We start from the raw sequence: 18,740 nt of genomic DNA on the forward strand, positions 1-18,740 counted from the left end.
TAGGGCTTTTGCTGAGCCTTGGACAGGGGTCACATGCCCACCCCTGGGGCCTCATGTCGGGAAGCTGTGCTCTTCCCTACGAAATGGCTATCCTCTTGGGGCAGAGACAGGATGCTCACCTGTCTTCCCCACTATACACGGGCTTCTTGGCCCAGCCAAGGGTAGGGTCCGCACAGGTTTCCAGCAGGGGAAAGCTCCCAGGAACGCAGCAGGTTTCCCGAAGCCCCCCATGCCTGGTTCCAACTATGCCCCTCGCAGAGGAACCCACAGGCGGGCAGGCCCAGCAGCCAAGCAGGAACTTGGGGCAGGAACGGCGCCTTGGGCTTTCAGTCTCGGCTCTGCCACAGAGTGGCCGTGTGGCTTCGGGTCACACTCTATTTCCCTGGGCTCAGTTTCTGCACCAAATGGGGACAAACTGTTTCTCTCCCAGGCCTTGACCAGGTTGGGGGGCAGCGAATGAGATCACGTGTAAGGGGGCTAGCACAGCACCAGCCTCATGGGGAAAAGAAGGTGTTACCAGGCGGTTAGAAGGAGGCGCTGCTGGACAGTTCCTGGCACAAGGGTCCCGCCTGGTGTCACGTGAGCTGAGGCAGAGCCTGGCACCCCGAGCCACATACACGGCTGCTCCAACATGGGCTCCACTTATTCGGCTCCCAGGTTGAGGCCGGTCTGGTCACAGGCCCAGCCAAATCGCCCAGGCAGCGAGAGAGGGTGCAGTGCCTCTCTGGGGGTGGGAGCTTCTCTGACTTGAGTTTCTGGACGTCACAGCCGGGGACCCTACCTGCTTGCCTGGCTCCCATCGGGGGTCTCAGCCCGTTCCGGCAGCCAGCAGTCTGGAGGGAGCACAGGGCAGGTTGGCCACACACCCCATCTTGGGCGCAGCCTCAGCCCAGCTCTGACAGGGGGCTTCTGCAGGGTCAGGCTCCAACACCTGTCCTTCCAGGGGTCCCAGAGGGACATCCTGCCCTGGCCCAAGCCCATCTCAGAAATCAGAAGTTGTTTTTTTTTTTTTTTAAGTAGGCTCCACATCCAGCGTGAAGCCCCGTGTGGGGCTTGAACTCATGACCCAAAGATTAAGACCTGAGCTGGGATTGAGAGTTGGACACTTAACCGACTGAGCCACCCAGGTGCCCCAGAAATCGGTTTTCCAAGACAAAGTCTAAGGTTGTCCTTGGAACACTGAGGCTGGAGCTCAGCTAAGGAGAAAGGGTCCTGCCCACCGGTCACGTGGGAGTCACTGAGGCAGCACCAGGCCGGTGGTGGTGGCAGAGGGTCCGGGGTGAGGCACCGTCCAGAAGCTTGTCAGCTTCAAAACCAGGCAGGCAAGTGGGAAGTTTTCCTCTCACATCACCCTGGGAACATGCGCTATTCTCCTCAGGGTGGAATCCCTCGGGAAGACTTCCACACGCCCATCCCAGGGGAGCAGTCATCATGTCAGCCCTCGCCATCTGCGTGATGCTGGGGTCCAGGACAGGGTGGAGACCCTCCTGGCTTAGCTACAGGTCCGGCTGATCAGTAGCTGGATGTATAGCGATGTCTGCCGTCACAGCCTAGGGCAATGGTACCCCTTGGCCTGGACAGGGCGGGAGGGCGCTGCATGGGTACGGCGTGATGGGCTGCATTCACAGGGGTGACACCTGTCTACTCCCTCGCTTCTGGGAGGACCCGGCACTTCACCCGTGTTTCTCTTCACCAAAACCCTGGGCGTGCAGCTGACACACCCCCAGGAGAAGCACGTTTCCCAGGGGCTACACCTGCCCGGGGAGGGACTTCCGTCTAGTGGAGACTGGGGCACCCTGTGCAAAACCAGGACTCAACCACACCTCACACACACCCGAAGGGCACCCAGCTCTTCTCTCGCCGGCCTTCCTGGGAACTGTAAACCAAGAGAACGTGACCAAGTGGCTTGTAAAAAGTTGGCTTTATTTGTCACTTATTCACCTTAACTCAGTTATGCCATTACGGCGTCCACAGTGACAGTCCCCTGGAAGCTGGGGTCGGCCCCCACCCACCATGATCATGGACCACAGAGTACGAGCCCCGCGGGGCCCCACCCACGAGGCGGGCGCTCCCGGCGTTGCCACGCACGGGCTCGCACAGACTGTGCGTCTCGGGGAGGCATTGAGTCTCTGCTCAGGACTGGGTCTGACAAGGCCACGTGTGATATGGTGGTATGCCCTGGACTGGGGGTCGACAGACCTGCCGGGCCCATCCTGGTTCTGCCGCTGGCTTGCTGGGTGGCTTTAGGCAAGTCGCTTTTTGTCCCTCGGTTGGTTTGTTTCCTGGTTAGCGCTGCTAGTGAGGTCTCCTAGGACTCCGACTCAGACGGGCGCCGGCCCTGTCACCTCTGCTGAGTCGTGACCATGGCTCTGTGCTTCGAAGGCCTCTGTGTGCCTGCTGCTGGTGGGGCGTCTCCTTCCGCAGGGCCCCAGGTGCTCCCTTTTTAGAACCGGGGCTTCTTCCGGTGAGAACCCCTCAGGGTTGCGGTGCCCGACTCTACTGTCCCTGCTGCCAAGCACAGCCTGTCCCCTGAGGAGCCTTCCTAAAGGCCTCAGAAAAGGTTCCAATTCCTAAAATCTAGGTCCTCTGTTACTGCAAACAGAACTTAATTTAGACATAATTGTGAGTCTTTTCATTCCAAACACACTGGAGCCACTTACAAAAAAACAAAACAAAACAAACCCAAACACCAAAAAACCCGAAGCCCTCTGACCCGGATCTCATCATGGATCTGAGGCCCGAGTCCTCCTCTCTGCTGGGTGGTCCTGATGGAAGTCGACAGGAGACGGGTGGCATCTAGTCACTTACTTTACATGCATTTGGTCCCAGGCACAATAAAAAAAGTGCTAAAAACATGATAGGAAGTCCTCAGCCTGGAAGGCAGCGGTGCTGCGACAGCCAAGCTGCTGCCTTTCCACGTCTGTGTGCGTCTCCCTAGGGGTGAGCGGGAGGCCCGTCCGGCGACAACCAGAAGGACTGGACAGACACACATCACTCCAAGGGACCTCTATGCAACGTCCACCTGGCTTGGGTCAGCCACAACGCCATAAAAGCTGGTGACTCCTGGCCCCGCTCGATCAGGGGACACAAACCGACTACAGACAGACATGGTGGAGCCAAGCTGACTCTGTGCTTTTCAGCCTCAAAGCCCGACTAGAACAGTCAATGAGAAGAGCCAACAGGCACATGCAGAAAAATTAACAGACGGCCCAAGAGCGTCTTCTGGAAAATCCATCCCTTTCTTTTGGAAGAAGCTTGGTCCTAAAAAACTACTTATAAAAAAGGAAGACAATTGTGTCTTCCAGAAAAACAGTTTTAAGCCAGATATTCCCACCCCTGATTGTGAAAGGGACTCACTAGTGAGTCCTTCAGAAAACATGATTTGCTCTCAGCCTCGTGCCCTGTGGCCACGACGTAGACACTGCCACAGGGTTTGTGCTTCTAACCAACAGGACATTCCCTTGGTGGGGGAACAGCTCAGACCACTGCAGCCGCCTACGGCACTGAGCAGGTGCAAAGGTTACAACAAAAGTTACATGGACACTTGGGGACGGTCACTTACCACCCCCACCTCTGGCAGTCAGCTCAATAAAACCTCAGTTCTACCGTTCTTTCTGCCAATGCCAGAATAAAAAGCAAAATTTCAAACTGGAAAAATTCTAGCACTTTACAAAGTGGAATGAAAGAATATGAAATTCAAAACCATTATTAAACAAAAGTCCCGGTGCCGTAGCAGCACTCCCTGTATGAGCACCCCACGGTGAGGTCTCGCTGTTCCCTTCCCCCACAATTCCGTGCACGGCCCTTCTCCCTGGTCCGGGGAGACAGGGCTCAGAACAGAAGGGCCCCCATGCTGCCGACCTCGCTCTGCTCCTTCACGAAGATTTCAAAGTACTGGTAGATGATCGTGACCGCGAGCAAGATCCCGGTTCCAGACCCGATGGCGCCCAGGAAGTCGGCCAGGACGGAGAGGGCCCCGATGCACAGCCCGCCGAAGGCTGCGGCAGTGGGGATGTACCTGGGGAGCAGGGGGGGGCCGGTCAGCCACGTGGCACCATGCAGAGTCCCCCGGCTGGGCCATCTGACACGCCCACCTCTGATTCAAGACCCTGACTCCTTACAGGCTACTCCACTACCTCCTTGAACCTTCACCTACGTCACGGCTTGTTGGTCTAGACTGGGGCTGTGCTGTCCAGTGAGTGCCGTGTATGGCTCGTGAAACGGGACTAGTCCAGATCGAGATGGTAAAGGCCTCACGTGAGGTTTTGAAGACAAGAACGTAAAATCTCAATATGCTCTTTCTTATGTTAACTCCAAGTTAAAGAATGATATTCTGGACATAACTGGATTAAATAAAATATACTATGAAATTTCATTTCACCAGTTTCTTCTTAAGATATAGTCTACATACGACATTTTATTAGTTTCAGGTATATTCTTACTTTTTTCAGGTGGCCGCTAGAAAATTTAAAATTTCCCACGTAGCTTGCAACCTATTATGACTGAACAGTGACATCAATGCAGAGGGCTCAGAGAATTCTTAAAACTGCCCTGCTAGAGATCTGGAAACAATCCAAAACTTGCAGCACTGGCTTCCCCTGTGGTTGCTTCCTTTAGGTGAGGTGAGCAAGCTACGGGCCACAGGACAAACCTTGTCGGCCACCTCATTCTGTGAACAGTTTTCCAGGAACACAGCCTCCTTCATTCGTGTACTGTGCACGGCTGCTTCCCAGAGGCATTGGAAGAAGAACTCACAACAGAGGCTAATGGCTTGAAAAGCTTGAGACACCCATGCAGCCCCCAGAGACAGCTCACACTGTAACCGCCTGTCTATGAAGACGGGGTGCGGACAGCACGGTGATGCGTAAGCACCCTAAGGGGCCAGCCTGGGGCTTTCTCCGACCCCGAACCCCCACACCCTCCTCCTGCAGCTGGTTACCAAGCGCTGCAGCCAGTCTCTCCTCCATGTCCCCAAGTCCCTGCGGCACTCGGGACCCCGCGCCGCCATGCTCACCCAAACTCCCACAGTGGCCTCTCAGTCAGCCTCACCTCCCTCTGGTGGGTCTGCCTCCAGCGCTGAGCTTCCTGAAGGGACCCGGGGCGCTGCCCCTTCCCTGCGCGGCCTTGTTAGCCTCACCTCCACCTTGGCCCTCATCTGCACTCAGAGCATAAGTGGGGTCCCCGTGCCCCAGTGGCCAGCTCACCGTCCTGTGACAGTGGGGCCGTGTGCCGCTGCCTTGCTCCCTGGTGGCTCCTTCTCCGAGGAGAGGGGCTACATGCACTTACTTTTTCTATTTCCGGTCCCCAGCAGCTGGCAAGCTCACAGTTACAGACGCAGGGGTCTTTCCTATCCCGTTACCCAAGGGTAAGAGTTAATAAACCCGAAGTCCCTAAGCCCGATCAGGATGCTGAGTGTGTAAGGAAACCACAAACACAAAGTCTGGGGACCTGGGGCCAGTACTCACCGATTGAGCTCATGGACCATGGAAGTCTCTCGGTGGCCCCTCATCACCATCTGCTGCTCCTTTAGCTGCTTTGCAACCTGCGTGACGCCCACCAAAGAGACAACGTTAAACCCTAAACTTGAAATTGAAGGGAAGGCAGCGGTCTTCTGGCGGCACTCGGCCCTCACCGCTTTCCGTTTCCACCCCCCTCAGCGCTCACACGGGTAACTCTGACACCTGCTGCTAAGGCGAGTCCCACAGTTTGGCTCCAGCTTCCCAAACCGAGTGCTCATTTACTTTTGGGCTTTATCTCTGGCCATCAACGCTTCACAATTGCCCCGCAATAGGACGAGGGGTGTGTGGGCATTCACAGGCCACTCTCTCAGGAAGAGGTGAGGAGTGGAGTCTCTGTATGCCACTAAGGGGTGACGGCCACTGCTCCCCCATTTAACCGCTTGTCCAGCACCCTACTGTAACTTCTACTCACATCTTTGGCGGAGGAGCCCGAGACCTCAATCCAAGTTTTGGAGAAGAACGCACACGAGCCGAGCATGAACACTATGTACACCACGGCATGGACGGGGTCTTCTAGCACGGAGCCGAAAGACTCTGGAGGGGACAGGTAATAGCACAGGCCACCAACCGGATAAGCACGTGCGGGACCCCCGGAAGAAGTATCCTGGAAAGAATATGCGGAAAACCTATGGGTGCCACCTTGTCATACCTTAGCATCAAGACACAAATAGTTCCGAGCAGACGGAAGGCAGTTTTGCTCAAGTGCCCGCAGTGCGGTTCACGCACGGACAAGAAAATTTAACGCGCTGAATTTGTAAAAGGCACGATTAGGAAAAACCTCTGGGTGACATATTTGGTCAAGAGCAAGACACATGGACGCACACACTGCCACTTGCCACAGCACTGACACAGACTGCTTCGAGCAGCTGTACTTACAGACCAAGTGCCCAGGAGGCTGACCAGCAGGTTGCCACTGAAGCGGGCGGACAGCATCTGGGAGATGACGTACAGGTTGGACACCAGGGCGGACTGCAGGATGATGGGGATGTTGGAGGTGTAGAAGAGCTTGATAGGGTACGTGTTGTACTGGCCTCGGTACCGGGCCGACTTGATGGGCAGGTCCACGCGGAAGCCCTGAAGAGCCAAATGGAGCGAAATGGCCCTCAGAGCCTCATCCGGCCGGTTGCCCAGGATGGCCCGGCATGGCGCAGCCGGGGACAGCCTCGAGAGAGCCGGCCCAGAGCATGGGTTCCGGGGCTCTTGTGGTCCTGCCTAACCCGCCTCCCCACCTGGGGACACCTGAACAGAAGGTTCCTAGAAACACTGGCGTAAACACGCACCAAACCCCAGCAGAGTGAAATTATCCCACTTTTGTCAAAAACCAAAGTCCAGCACGTCACATTCACCTCTCTGCAGGATTCAGAGAGAATCCGGAGAGACGTGCGCCTGAGTCCCGGGGGCGCCTCCCTCGCCTGTGCTTTCTGTGGCCACCACGGCCTCTGCCTCACTCCCCACAACAGCCTTTTAGGACATTTCTGATCATAAACAGAAAAGCTAAGCTCTTCTAGGAATTCAGCCTCTCCCTCTAAAACCCCTGAGAAGAGAAAGGGTTTCTTTCCTTTTGTTTTCACAAACTCCCAGTGCCTAGAACAGGGCTCAGAATACATACGATTTCAAATAAAATGTTCACGCTCCAAGTCAAGTAGTTGCCAAGCCCCCAATAAGTGCACTTGTTAGTAACGAGGCTTCTAAGTCTCAGCTGAAGGACCAGAACTGTTAAGCCCTCAGAAAAAGCATTTGCCTGGTTTAAATACCCTTTCGACTGCTTCCTCAACTGTTGTCCCTCCTTATCAATAAATACCAGAATACAAAGCAGCCAATCAAACAATAAAAAGATTAATCTGACCCCAGAACAGGAAACAGCAGTTCAAGTCCCTCGTGCAGACGCATGTGACACAGACTGATAATTTGGAAGGTAAGAGGAAGGCCTTTTCCAAGATGAGGCTACTGCCTGCAATTACTACACAACCTTCGGGTAACACACAGACGAGGTTTTAGAGCTTGGTTACTTCTCATTTCCCCTGAACTAAGAACTTAAAGATAGATCTTCTCTGTCTGCTGACAGGCCCGACCCAAGGGAACACGATTTCAGGAACGTTCTGCCTAAACTGTGTTTAGCGCAGTCAAGTTCTGACTCAGTGGGAGGAACCTGTGCCGCTCGCATGGAATGCGTGCCCTTCAAATGCCATCTCATTTCAGTGCGTCGTAATGGGATGTGCGCCACCCCGGGGTGAGGATGGGGGACACGCACACCAAGGCGCTCTGAAACTTAAATGCAGTCCATCAAAACTCGCCATGGCCGGATCTGGACGCACCTGGAAGTAGATCACCACTGCGAAGACAAAGATGGTGGCGATCAGATTCATGAGGTTGGGGAGATTCTGGCGGTAGAAGGCCTCTCGAAGGGCTCGGACCTTGTCAGTGCGTGTGGCCAGCAGATGGAACAGTGCGATGATGGCACCTTCGAATTCCATTCCTGTTGGCGAAGGAGAGGACGCATGTGGTAAAGAAACAAACCACCAACTAAATTTGGCTCTGAGGATCTTGGTAGCCAGAAAGAGTAAGCCCTACCATTCGCAGTGCCTGCTCCTATAACCACAGGGAGAGAGTTCTCTCACACCTCTCTCATTCTGTAACCTGCAGAAATGGGCCATTCTACTTTTTGACTTAACTGATCTCAAATCTTCGACATATAGGAGTCAATGGCTACCAGATGCCTGGCATGATGATCGATTACAAAATCACACCGGCAGGGTCTGCTGAACTCCCGCTGCAGCGGTCTCCACTGCAGAGTGGCCTCCCAGCTGTCAGATCCTCCTCCTGGAGACGCCCAGGCAGCACAAGGAGCAGGCTGGCCCTGACAAGGCGGGGCTCGGACTCTGCTCCCTACACGGACAGCTGAGCGGAAAGGACCACACGTGTGCCTACCACACGGCGGATCCGAATCCGAGTTCACGCCTTACCCTGAGAGGGTGTGGAAGGAGGCAGCCCGGTCACAGGGCCAAGAAACCAAGGCCCCGAGGCAGACTGAGCTTACCCAGACACCGAAGGAAAAGAGCAAGCGTGGGCACCTGACCTGAGCAGCAGGCAGCACAGGGGCAAGTGAGAGGGCCTGGGTGCACGGGGCAGCAGCAGGGCCTAGGAGTGTATACGTTTTCAGGAAATTTACATAAACTGAACACACAAAAGCTAACGCCAGAAACGGGAGCATTGCATTACTGTGACTGACCACTGCTGACCCAGGACAGTCTAACTATCCTGTGACAGACGTCTGGCACTCATGCACAAAGCTAGTGCCACATCCAGGCCACGGTCTCCGAGGACCGGTAGCGGGTACTGGGAACAGTGGCATGTGGTGCGCCTTGGTCCTGTGCTGCGACAGCGTTTGCTCGTTTCTGACGCGTGGTGACTGGTGCCACACGTCACGTCTCCCTCTGGCTTCTCCTGGACCGTTCTGAGACGACACTTTAGGTCAACCATCTAATGGGCATCACTACTGACCTCTTCTGGATGTGGCTTCTATGGAAGCAACACTTGTTCCCAACTGTCAGGAATTCCTCCCCTCACCTTATGATGCCGTCCTCAGTCATGTGACTGGCCCATCTTCCTAGGGCACAGAGTTCAGGGATCTTAAAGCTGGAGCCAGGACAAGCGCTTACTTCACAGAGGACACCCCAGCTGCCCAGGAAGGGGGAACACCCTCTGCCCTCTGTCAACACTGCCCCACCCCCACACCTCTGATCTCAACTCTGACTCCTCTCCCCCTTGTTCATTCTGCGCCAGCTGACCTGGAACACCGGCTACATTCTCACCTTAGGGCCTTTGTAGCTGCTCGTTCCCTCCACATGGGACATTCTTCCCCCACAGTCACGGGGCTCCCTCCCCTCTAAAGGACTTTGTTCCAACGGAGGGTTGGGAGGATGGACATGGTGGGGGTGGGGGAATCTTCTTGATCACCCAGACTAACCCTGCGACAACCTTCCTGGCATTTCATCTTTTTCCTCTGCCTTGTTTTTCCCCAAGGTACCTGTCCCAACACCTAACCTACACAGTACTCGGCTCCCTTCATATTCCCAGTGCCTAGAACAGCGCCTGGTCCTTAACAGATGCCTGGCCAATACTTTTTCAGTGAAGGGTGATGCTAGGGTTAAGCTGTAGTTCTCCTAATTTTTAATACAATCATTTCTCAAAATTCGTTACCTGCTGAATCTCTGGGAACAAGACCGGGTTTCCAAGGGCGAAGTGTCACTTCAAGGGCACAGGCAGTTTCGTACCTGCATGGTCCCTGCTAATCCCATTTGTGCTGTCCCCACTTGCCCACGGAATGGCTATTCTCCCAGACCTGAGAGGGTCACAATAAGTAACCTATTTCCATGTGCCCAACAGAGCTTCAGATGTGCTGCCATGCTGCCTTCTCAGTCCTGTGACCTCTGTGACCTGTGCCCTCCTCCAGGGTCCAGTCCTCATGAACCCCCTCTCCTGTTCCCTTCACCCCATGGCTCCCACGGTGACACTCACCGCCCACACACGTGGCTGTGGAGTGACCCTTCCTGGCTGCATCGTCTCTCCAGCTCGGTCCCAAAACTACCAGCTGACAGCATGACACTTTTATTTTAAAACCAGAAACAAACCTGACTTTGCTTCACAATTTTCAGTCACCCTCGAAAGAACCTCCATTGTCCCACCTCTTACACGCTGTTCTCCTCGTGCCCTCGCTCAATGTTTTCTACGACAGGTTGGCTCATCAAAGCTGAAGGACTGATTAGCTGCCTGGCTTTGCTCTCTGCTCATCTCCCCCAGTCCAGGGTGAATCATTCCTTCCACACCCCAACTCTCAGTGCCTCATGGCCTGCTCCTGAATAGAGGGTGGCACAGTGGCCAGAAAGCCCTGGCTGGTGGCTTCTACTATCCCTTCACCGTCCTGCCTTTTCACACCCATTCCTGAAAAACCCTGACCTCCTTCCCACCTTCCAGCTTCTCCTAATCTGCCCTGAATTTCCTAAAATTCCAGGAAGTGCCCAGGGAGGAATCAAGTCCACTCCTCTCTGAGGCCCTTCTGACATTTCCTATGTCCAGTTACACTCTTTTCCTTGTGATCTATGGGATGCAAGTGGCCCTCATTTGTGCAGGGACCTACTTTCAGTCTCACAAACGAGACCATGTGGTCTCTGGAGGCCAGGGACTGTTTCCAGCAGTCAGTTCAAAGAAAAATACTCAAATATGCATGAATATTGACTTCTCATGGGACTCTTCCGAGTGAACAGCGTATTTAGTGACGAAAAAAACTTGATTTTCCTTTTCTAGTAAGTCATACTTCCCTAAATGTTTAGAAAGTTTTGTTAAAAACACTGCCTGTAACAAGATTTCCCTTCCTTATAGGTATAACGTGGAACACCAACATGCGGTATGCACCTACTTTGAGCTACATATCCCTGAGTTCATGTTATTTCTCACTTAATCCTGGCACCCATGGCCACTTACTACTACCGGCAACAGCCAGGATTTAAACCCCGGTGAGCTCCAAGTTCAGACCTCTCTCACAAAACTGCCCTTTGCATGACCAAGTGCAGTAATTTCATTTTTAAAAACGTATTCGCTGTGAGCAACTACCAAGATACGTCAAGATGAATGTGTGTGGATGTGCTGTAACAACAGTGGAACTGGAAACAACCTCAGTGCCCATCAGAAAAAAACTGGTTATGACAAGTGTTGCTTTAGCCTCGCAACACAAGTCCATACTGTGCTAAGGAAAATGAGCCAGAGCTATTTATTCCAGCATGGCAAATGTCCATGAAACGCTCACATGAAAAAGGCAAATTACGTATGTTTATGAGCACAAACCTATCTGTGTTTAAAAATTTCTACAGATAGAAGTTACTCTAAACCAAACCAAAGCAAACCAAACCAACGAAAACAACTCTGCAGATCCACAGAGAAAAATCAGAAGAGATGTATAAAACCGAAAATTTTTCCTTGGAAGGAGGGGGACTACTGTTTCCTGCTTTGCGCACATTGGTACTTTTTACTGAACCCCATCCCCAGAGAAGGCCAGGACCCTTACCTCGGCCGGTGTTCACAGTGGTGGGGCTGAACGCCTTCCACACAATGGTCTCGCAGATGTTAGTGGCAATGAAGAGGGAAATCCCGGAGCCCAGGCCGTACCCTTTTTGCAGAAGTTCATCCAAAAGTAAGACAATTAAGCCAGCAACAAAGAGCTGTGAAAATTAAAAAAAGAAAAAAAAAATTAAAAACCCAAACAGACTATGCACTTCTGTTCTTCATGGGCATAGTTCTCTCCTTCTGCAGTAACGACCTTCCCCGATATAAATGCTAAAGGCAGAGTAGGCCTCGGAGAGTACAGCCTTCCTCTGGCGAACTCAGAAAGGCCAACACAGGGGCTCCGGCTTCCTCTCCTGCTTATTTTAGGCATGCCTCAGATTTGTCACGTGGGAAGTCTAAGTGCGTGTGAGGGACTACTCAAAAGGGAGCATATGTCAGAGTAGCAATTACCTGGATGGTGATTAACAGGCAGATTCCAGCACCCATCTCAGAAGGGTCTCCGTACATTCCTGTCATCACATACACGATGGACTGGCCGATAGTAATGATCATGCCGAATACTGGAAATGAAAAGAAAACGGTGTTCAAAGTGGGACATTGCATGGTCCAGGAGAGAACAGTTACTAAACACCAACTCTGTGCCAGGCACAGCAAAAGACGAAGGTGGAGAGGAAGAATATGGATAATGCCTGCACGGAGATTGGTCCAGGAAACACTCAACAGCCCCATGGCCAAAGCACAAGGTAATTCAAATGCCTTCTAACAAAAGCACGCAGGCTCATCAATTTCAGCTTCTCCTAAATTCACTTTCCTTTCAGTGAGGGCAGGAGAAAAAGTTGAAACGTGACAAATCTAGTTCTTGATAAAAAGGTGTCGGGGAATCAGGGTGTCTGGAATTAGGTGTCATCCAGAGACACCTGATTTGATGATGGTGCTGACCTGAAGCACCCAAACTCAGGGTAGGTCGCTGGGGCTTGGGAGAGCTCCTTAACTGAAGTCCATGCCCGGGCCCTCTCCAGGCTCATCTGGGTCTGAGTCCAAAACACTGAATATTAACTCTGGGATAAAGTGACCCCTTCCCAGTTTGTAGTTCATGTGTTTTTTAAGGAAAAACTTCACAGTGCCATCAATTTAGTTACCGGTTTCCTCTGCCACAAAGGTCTTCTGGCCTAAGACACTTTTCTTTTTGTATGCAGACGTGTTTGTTTCTTGTACCTCATGACACTCCATTGTTAGGCACAATGGAATCCATTCGTTTTTATTGGTTCCACAAAACCAAATGGGTTTGGGACTCAATTTCCCTTTTCTGCTTAGTTTGCACATAAAATACAATTTTATTTCAAAGTACCTATCAGATATAGTTTCCATTGGACTTTTTTAAAAGTGCCTAATAAAACTGAAGTCTTAAGACAGAAAAATTTCAAAAAATTGTCCAAGACTGAAGAGAAAACAGCTGGTTTGTACTTTTGAAAAATATTTATGTATATCCTTTTCAATCCTGATTTGTGTCTGAAACTGATATGTCTGAATTGGCTTAGTCTTTCTTGTTCAGTCACTTACCCTCCTAACTTAAGATCTGTAAAACATGCTGGTGTGGAAGAAAATACGGCTGCAGAGGAAACTGTAAACGTCGTTTCCTAGTTAACACATTACACTTCAGAGGCTGAATGTGGTTAATTCTGAGGCCCACTCACTGTTACTAGTAACACGTTATTTGCCATAAAGCAAATACCAATATTCTCCTTACTTTTACAGATGAAAAAACTGAGACTTCAGAGCTGTCACCTAACTTTGTGCGAGGCCACAGAGCTAGGAAATAGCAGAGTTGGAATGAGAGGATCCTTTTCCCCTAAGTTCAATCCTTTCAAACTCCCAGAAGAAGGAAAACAACACTTGTAGAATAACTACTGTGTGCCAGGCACTGAGAGAGGTTTTACACACACTGTTCAACTGAATTCTTACAACAGCTCTGAAGTATCTCCTTCGAAGTGGTAAGTGGTAAGGAAGAGTGAGACCTCCAAGCCCCACTCCTTCCACTTGATCACATGGTGTCTGGGGCCTGTGACATTGCTTTCCCCTGCCTCATCCCACCCATCCAAGTGCTCTCTCTCACTAACAAAGCCTAACAAGGTGGTGGGCCAAGGAGGTTACCTCGTACAAAAATACCTGTTTTTTTTTTTTTTTTTGGTAAACCTGTTTATAGAAAATTTGAATTCCCAACTACAGACATCTGAACATTACCCAAAACCTCACTTACACTTTTGGGCTCCATTGAAGAGAGCTCGGTCTTTTGGGGTGTCACCGACTTCAATTATTTTGGCACCAGCCAAGAGCTGCATGATGAGGCCGGAGGTGACAATGGGAGAGATACCCAGCTCCATCAATGTGCCTTGAAGGAAAGGGGAGGCAAAATACAGACAGTATGAGCTTGGAAAAGCAACCAATTATTAATAACTGAATGAACAAAATTCGACTGTGAACACCGTATACAATGTGTTTCAGTTTGCTAGCGTCAGTGAATTTCGAGAATAATCCCCCAATATCAATGATGAAAGTGTGATTCAATTCATTCCATTCAGTCTGTCAGGCAACATCTTATTCTGTTTAGGAAGTCACGTGGCATTTAAACAGATGAATGCATTTGAATTCACCATAAACAGATTCATTCTGGCTTTACAGAGATAAGAAAGGTTCGTCTCTTCATCAGTTAATAAAAACAGGATAACATTCAAATAATTTCTAGAGTTTGGAAAGAAGGTCTGTACCACTGTATCTAGATGGGAATAAACGTCTACTTCCATTATGCTAAAATGAGCTACGCTTTCAAGGGATTGGAACTTAATTTGAACTATATTTAAAAAATGAGTTAATCAAAAGCAGTATCAACATAAGTGTTCAAAATCCTCCCCCCATAGGTAATGGGTTCAAGTACACAAAACACCGTTACGTATTTTCTTTGACACATACATGTAACCTATACATACGAAAAAAAATGTTGCGGGAAATAAATGACATAGTCCAAAGAATGTTATCAAAACAGGAGAAAGACTGGTACAAATGTCGCCATTTCAGCTGTTTAAAACACATTCTAGTTCTTCCATGCTTTTTTATCCTCTACGACCTAGACTAATCTTGTTAGTACAGGTTTTGTGTTGCATTCAAATACAATTCCGAATGTGACGTTAGGCCTCGGTGCGGAATTTGGCATTTGGTAAGGCTATTCAGCACAGCACGCCAACATTCTTCCCCAACGCCCTCTGAATTCCGCATAAAGCCAAAGCCTGTCATTTAACTGAGGGAGGCCAGGCAGGTCTACACTGCAGGGAAGTGCAGGTGGCCAGGGTCCTACCTCTGTTAGAGGCCAGAATCACTCTCATCCAATAGAAAGGGTCAGCTGAATCTGAAGACATGATTCCGAACAGGGGAATCTGGAAACAAGCGGAGAGAAGGAGTCAGCACACTTAGCCCCAGCCTGCTCTCATCCCCACTCCAATTCTGGGACGTGAGCTGTGCTTACCTGGCAGCATACTAAGAAGATAAAGAGGGTGATTGCGGTCCACAGCACTTTCTCCTTAAACTGAATCTGTAATGGAAGAAGATGAATTCAGGCACGAAGGTATTTTCATAAGCAAATTAATAGACGCGACCTCTACTCGGACCCCTTTCTTGGTTCACCAGACAAGTGAGCGCTGAACACTCCAAACTACGTGCCAAACATAAAACATAAGCACGTGTACTGCATGCTTTCTACGTACAAGACACTTATTCAGAGACCTTCGGATGTACTATCTCATTTGATCCTCTTACCACATGGCATTATCGTCTTTATCGTATGAGAAAACGGAGTCTTAGGAAAGCTAATTTGTCCCAAATCCCACAGCTGAAGTGAGTTTGAGTGCAAAACCCGTGCTCTTAACCACCAGCATTGACACTATAGGATTAGACCCAAGATCAAAGACTGTTGCGACAGAAAGGGATTCCAGAAAGGGATTTCGAAACCAGACTCGCCCTTACAACCAGTGAATATTCAATTCTCATTCGAAAAGCTTTTGTAATTGATAAAATCTTGCAATTCTGTAGGTAACTAATTTGCAATTTGTGATCGTTCAACAGTGTATTTGCTATGAATTAAGGGTAAAACAGTGTAATAAACAATACTGGGGGGGAAGACACCTCTAACCTACTCACTGCCTACTAATGGCACCTATTTAAGACTTTTTCACATTTCCTTGGGTACACAGGTAGGACAGGTGACTATTAGGAATCATTTCATAGATAACTTGTAAGTATCATTAAAGAGTTTAGAACCCGCCACCCCAAGGTCCCTCTAGTAGTAAGTAGTGGTAGCTTTTCCAGGTGTTCTGCCTCTACAACTGCCATCCCTAGTACTTGCTGCCTATACTGCAAGAAAGGTTTCAAAGGGTTTGAAAAACACCATAACTATTGTGTGAGCTGAGGATTCTGATAGGGAAAATACTTTGCGAGCAACAGTGTTAAGTGAACAGAATCGTGTTCTGAAAACCTACTTTTCAACCGGAGGGGAAGAGAAGTCAAGCCTAAGCGAGCTCCGAGTCAGAGTCTGGCTTTCTGGTCTGAACAGAAGCTGCGGTCTTCCCGGACTACCCCTTTTGGCAGGCCCCAACGAGGTCGCAGCACAAAGGTGATGGGCATACAGTGTCTCACACTCCACATGAAGCTGAGCTGAATTCCCAGAACCCTTCTTCCTCCTGAGAATGCTCCCCTGCCCACCTGGCACCTCGCTGCACCAAGAAATTAGGCCAAGGGAAGGCAACATCCCTTCAGGCTAACTAGGAACGCAACATACTTGTACTGAAATGATTCTTTAAGGGAAAAAAAGAGTAGATAATTTTTAGAAGACTCCTCATTTTTTTTTTATTTTATTTTTTAATGTTTATTTATTTTTTTGAGACAGAGAGAGACAGAGCATGAACGGGGGAGGGTCAGAGAGAGGGAGACACAGAATCTGAAACAGGCTCCAGGTTCTGAGCTGTCAGCACAGAGCCCGACGCGGGGCTCGAACTCACGGACCGTGAGATCATGACCTAAGCCAAAGTCAGAGCTTAACCGACTGAGCCACCCAGGCGCCCCGACTCCTCATTTCTTAATAACCAAGTCTCCTCTCCTGGACGCAGCCAAATTCAACAGCAAAACTTCAAAAGCACTTATCCCAGTCCTATCTACTTGACCACTGAAATAGTCTCTTGAAACCTTGTCTCCTAGCCCACCTCACACACCCTCTATTGCAAAAGCCTCTAGACCACTCTCCTCTCTACCTACTTCCAGAGCAAGTTTCTAATCATCTGGCCCTTCCACTGCTCCCCACCATCTTTTATGTTCTAGCAATGCGGATCTATAGCTAACACCCTCCCACCTGCTCGTCTTCCTGGTCTTTGCACACCATATATTCCTTATGCCTGGAATTCCTTCTCCTCTCCTCAAAAAAACTTCTATTCTTCCACTAAAACCACCATCAGAAACCACATCTTCCACCGTTAATCCTTCCTGAGCCACTGCTACTCCCTGCACGTATTTCCACTGCTCCATCTACCACACTTAGTCACAAGGCCAAGGATGGACAGCTTTTAAGAGGTTTGTGAAGGGTAGGTCCGAAGCTTGTCGGCCTCCAGAGCCATACCCTTTCTACCTGGCCAGGAGGGTGGGGTGGAGGGGACACCTTTACATTCTGCCCCCTGAAGGCAGCACGCATATGGAGCATTCTTATACAAAATGATTGTAAGTTAAGAAAAAAAAAAAGGTGACTCCAAGAGTAAGTGTCCACGCTGCTGTCAATTACACACACGTACACGTGAATGCATGAGCAACAGTCTGAAAAGAATCTAAAAACAAAAATATTTCACTATTCATTCTTTTCAATGCAAGAATCTAAATAAAACTTTCTCATTGTTTAGCAGCTTTACTAACAGTGGCCACACTCGCTATCCTGGGCTGTCGCTGTGCAGGAGCAGAAATTCTGATAAAGGGTCTACATTTTTATCTTCTCCACATTTTATCTTTAACGTGTCTGCCGTAAAAAGTAGGGTTCCCAAAACGCCTTCTTCCCCCCTCAATACTGTGACAGTCTACATACAAACTCATCTATACGGGGAAAAGCGACCGCTCTTGGCCTCTTTTAGCACATGCATACTAAGATCTTCTCCTAGGAAAACACCAACCATAAAGTGCTCCTGGTGGAGGTGAAGAAGGAAGGGTGGGTAACCCAGTCCGAGTATCCTGAGGCTTTTGAGGCCTTATACATTCACAGCCGAGATCCCTTTTTGGGACAGAGCAAACCGAAGGCTTTGTTCCCTAGAGATGCTCCAAATAAAGCACGACTTGATTTCGGTGCAAACTCCCACACAACCCGGTCACCTTTCGACAAAGCTCAGGAGTACACACAACTACACTCCAGGAGGAAGGAACAGGAGACAGAGTTTCCATCTGGCGTGTTGAAGCCATTTTTAATTGTACTGTAAACTTCAAGCGCCCAGTTTCACGAAACCTTCTTTGACGGCGATACGGGGAACTTACCTTCCTCTCTGGCTTCTGAATTTCCGGCAGGATGACACAGAAGGGCTTGATGACTTCCAGAAATTTGACTTTGATGGGAGAAACAAAAGCAGAGTTAGGGCACGTAAAAACCTCCTGCGCTCCCTGGGGAAGCCTTCCGCCCAGCACGAGTTGTAGCAGGGACTAGGGTAGCAGACCGCGCGCGGAGACCACCGAGGGGGCCAGGGGACGCGGGCCTCGTTCTGAGGGGACCCGGGAGGGCCCGGTGGGTGGGCGCTCGCCCGGACCGGTGAGGGGAAGGGCGATCTGATCCTTCCCGGCTTTGCCGCGGCTGCCCCGAGGGACTCACTCGCCATGGTGGCGGCTGTTCAGGCTCCGGGTCCCGCTTCTGCTCCGCTCCGCTCCGAGTGAGGTGACACTGCCCGCGGCCCAGCCCGCTACGGAGCGCAGCACCTTCGCCGAGAGACACGTCAGTGCTAGCACCGCGGCGAGCGGCGCGGCGCGGCGCGGGGCGGGGCCGGGGGCGGGTCGCAGGCCGCTTCCGCTTCCTGCCACGCGCCGTGGCGCCGCACCGCCTCCGCCAAGACCACAATTCCCGGCATACAGCGGGGCTCCCGGGGCCTGCCGGGAAGA

At 50.7% G+C, this 18,740-nt stretch overlaps 1 protein-coding gene across 1 annotated transcript; it reads right to left on the reverse strand.

Annotated features, from left to right (window-relative positions):
• Window positions 1-1,906: 1,906 nt before the first annotated feature.
• Window positions 1,907-18,628, reverse strand: SEC61A1 (SEC61 translocon subunit alpha 1). The gene is made up of 12 exons (XM_019430994.2): window positions 18,457-18,628; window positions 18,129-18,196; window positions 15,097-15,162; window positions 14,929-15,007; window positions 13,837-13,968; window positions 12,030-12,139; window positions 11,581-11,734; window positions 7,835-7,995; window positions 6,396-6,593; window positions 5,932-6,123; window positions 5,466-5,542; window positions 1,907-4,018 (listed from the first exon to the last, which is right to left on the reverse strand). Exons 1-12 carry the CDS (start codon window positions 18,461-18,463, stop codon window positions 3,832-3,834), a joined length of 1,431 nt encoding a protein of 476 aa, XP_019286539.1. The 5' UTR covers window positions 18,464-18,628; the 3' UTR covers window positions 1,907-3,831.
• Between the last annotated feature and the right edge of the window lie 112 nt (window positions 18,629-18,740).

This window comes from Panthera pardus, unplaced genomic scaffold (assembly GCF_024362965.1).
Source record: "Panthera pardus isolate Hobbes unplaced genomic scaffold, ASM2436296v1 HiC_scaffold_8, whole genome shotgun sequence".
Classification (NCBI taxonomy): domain Eukaryota; kingdom Metazoa; phylum Chordata; class Mammalia; order Carnivora; family Felidae; genus Panthera; species Panthera pardus.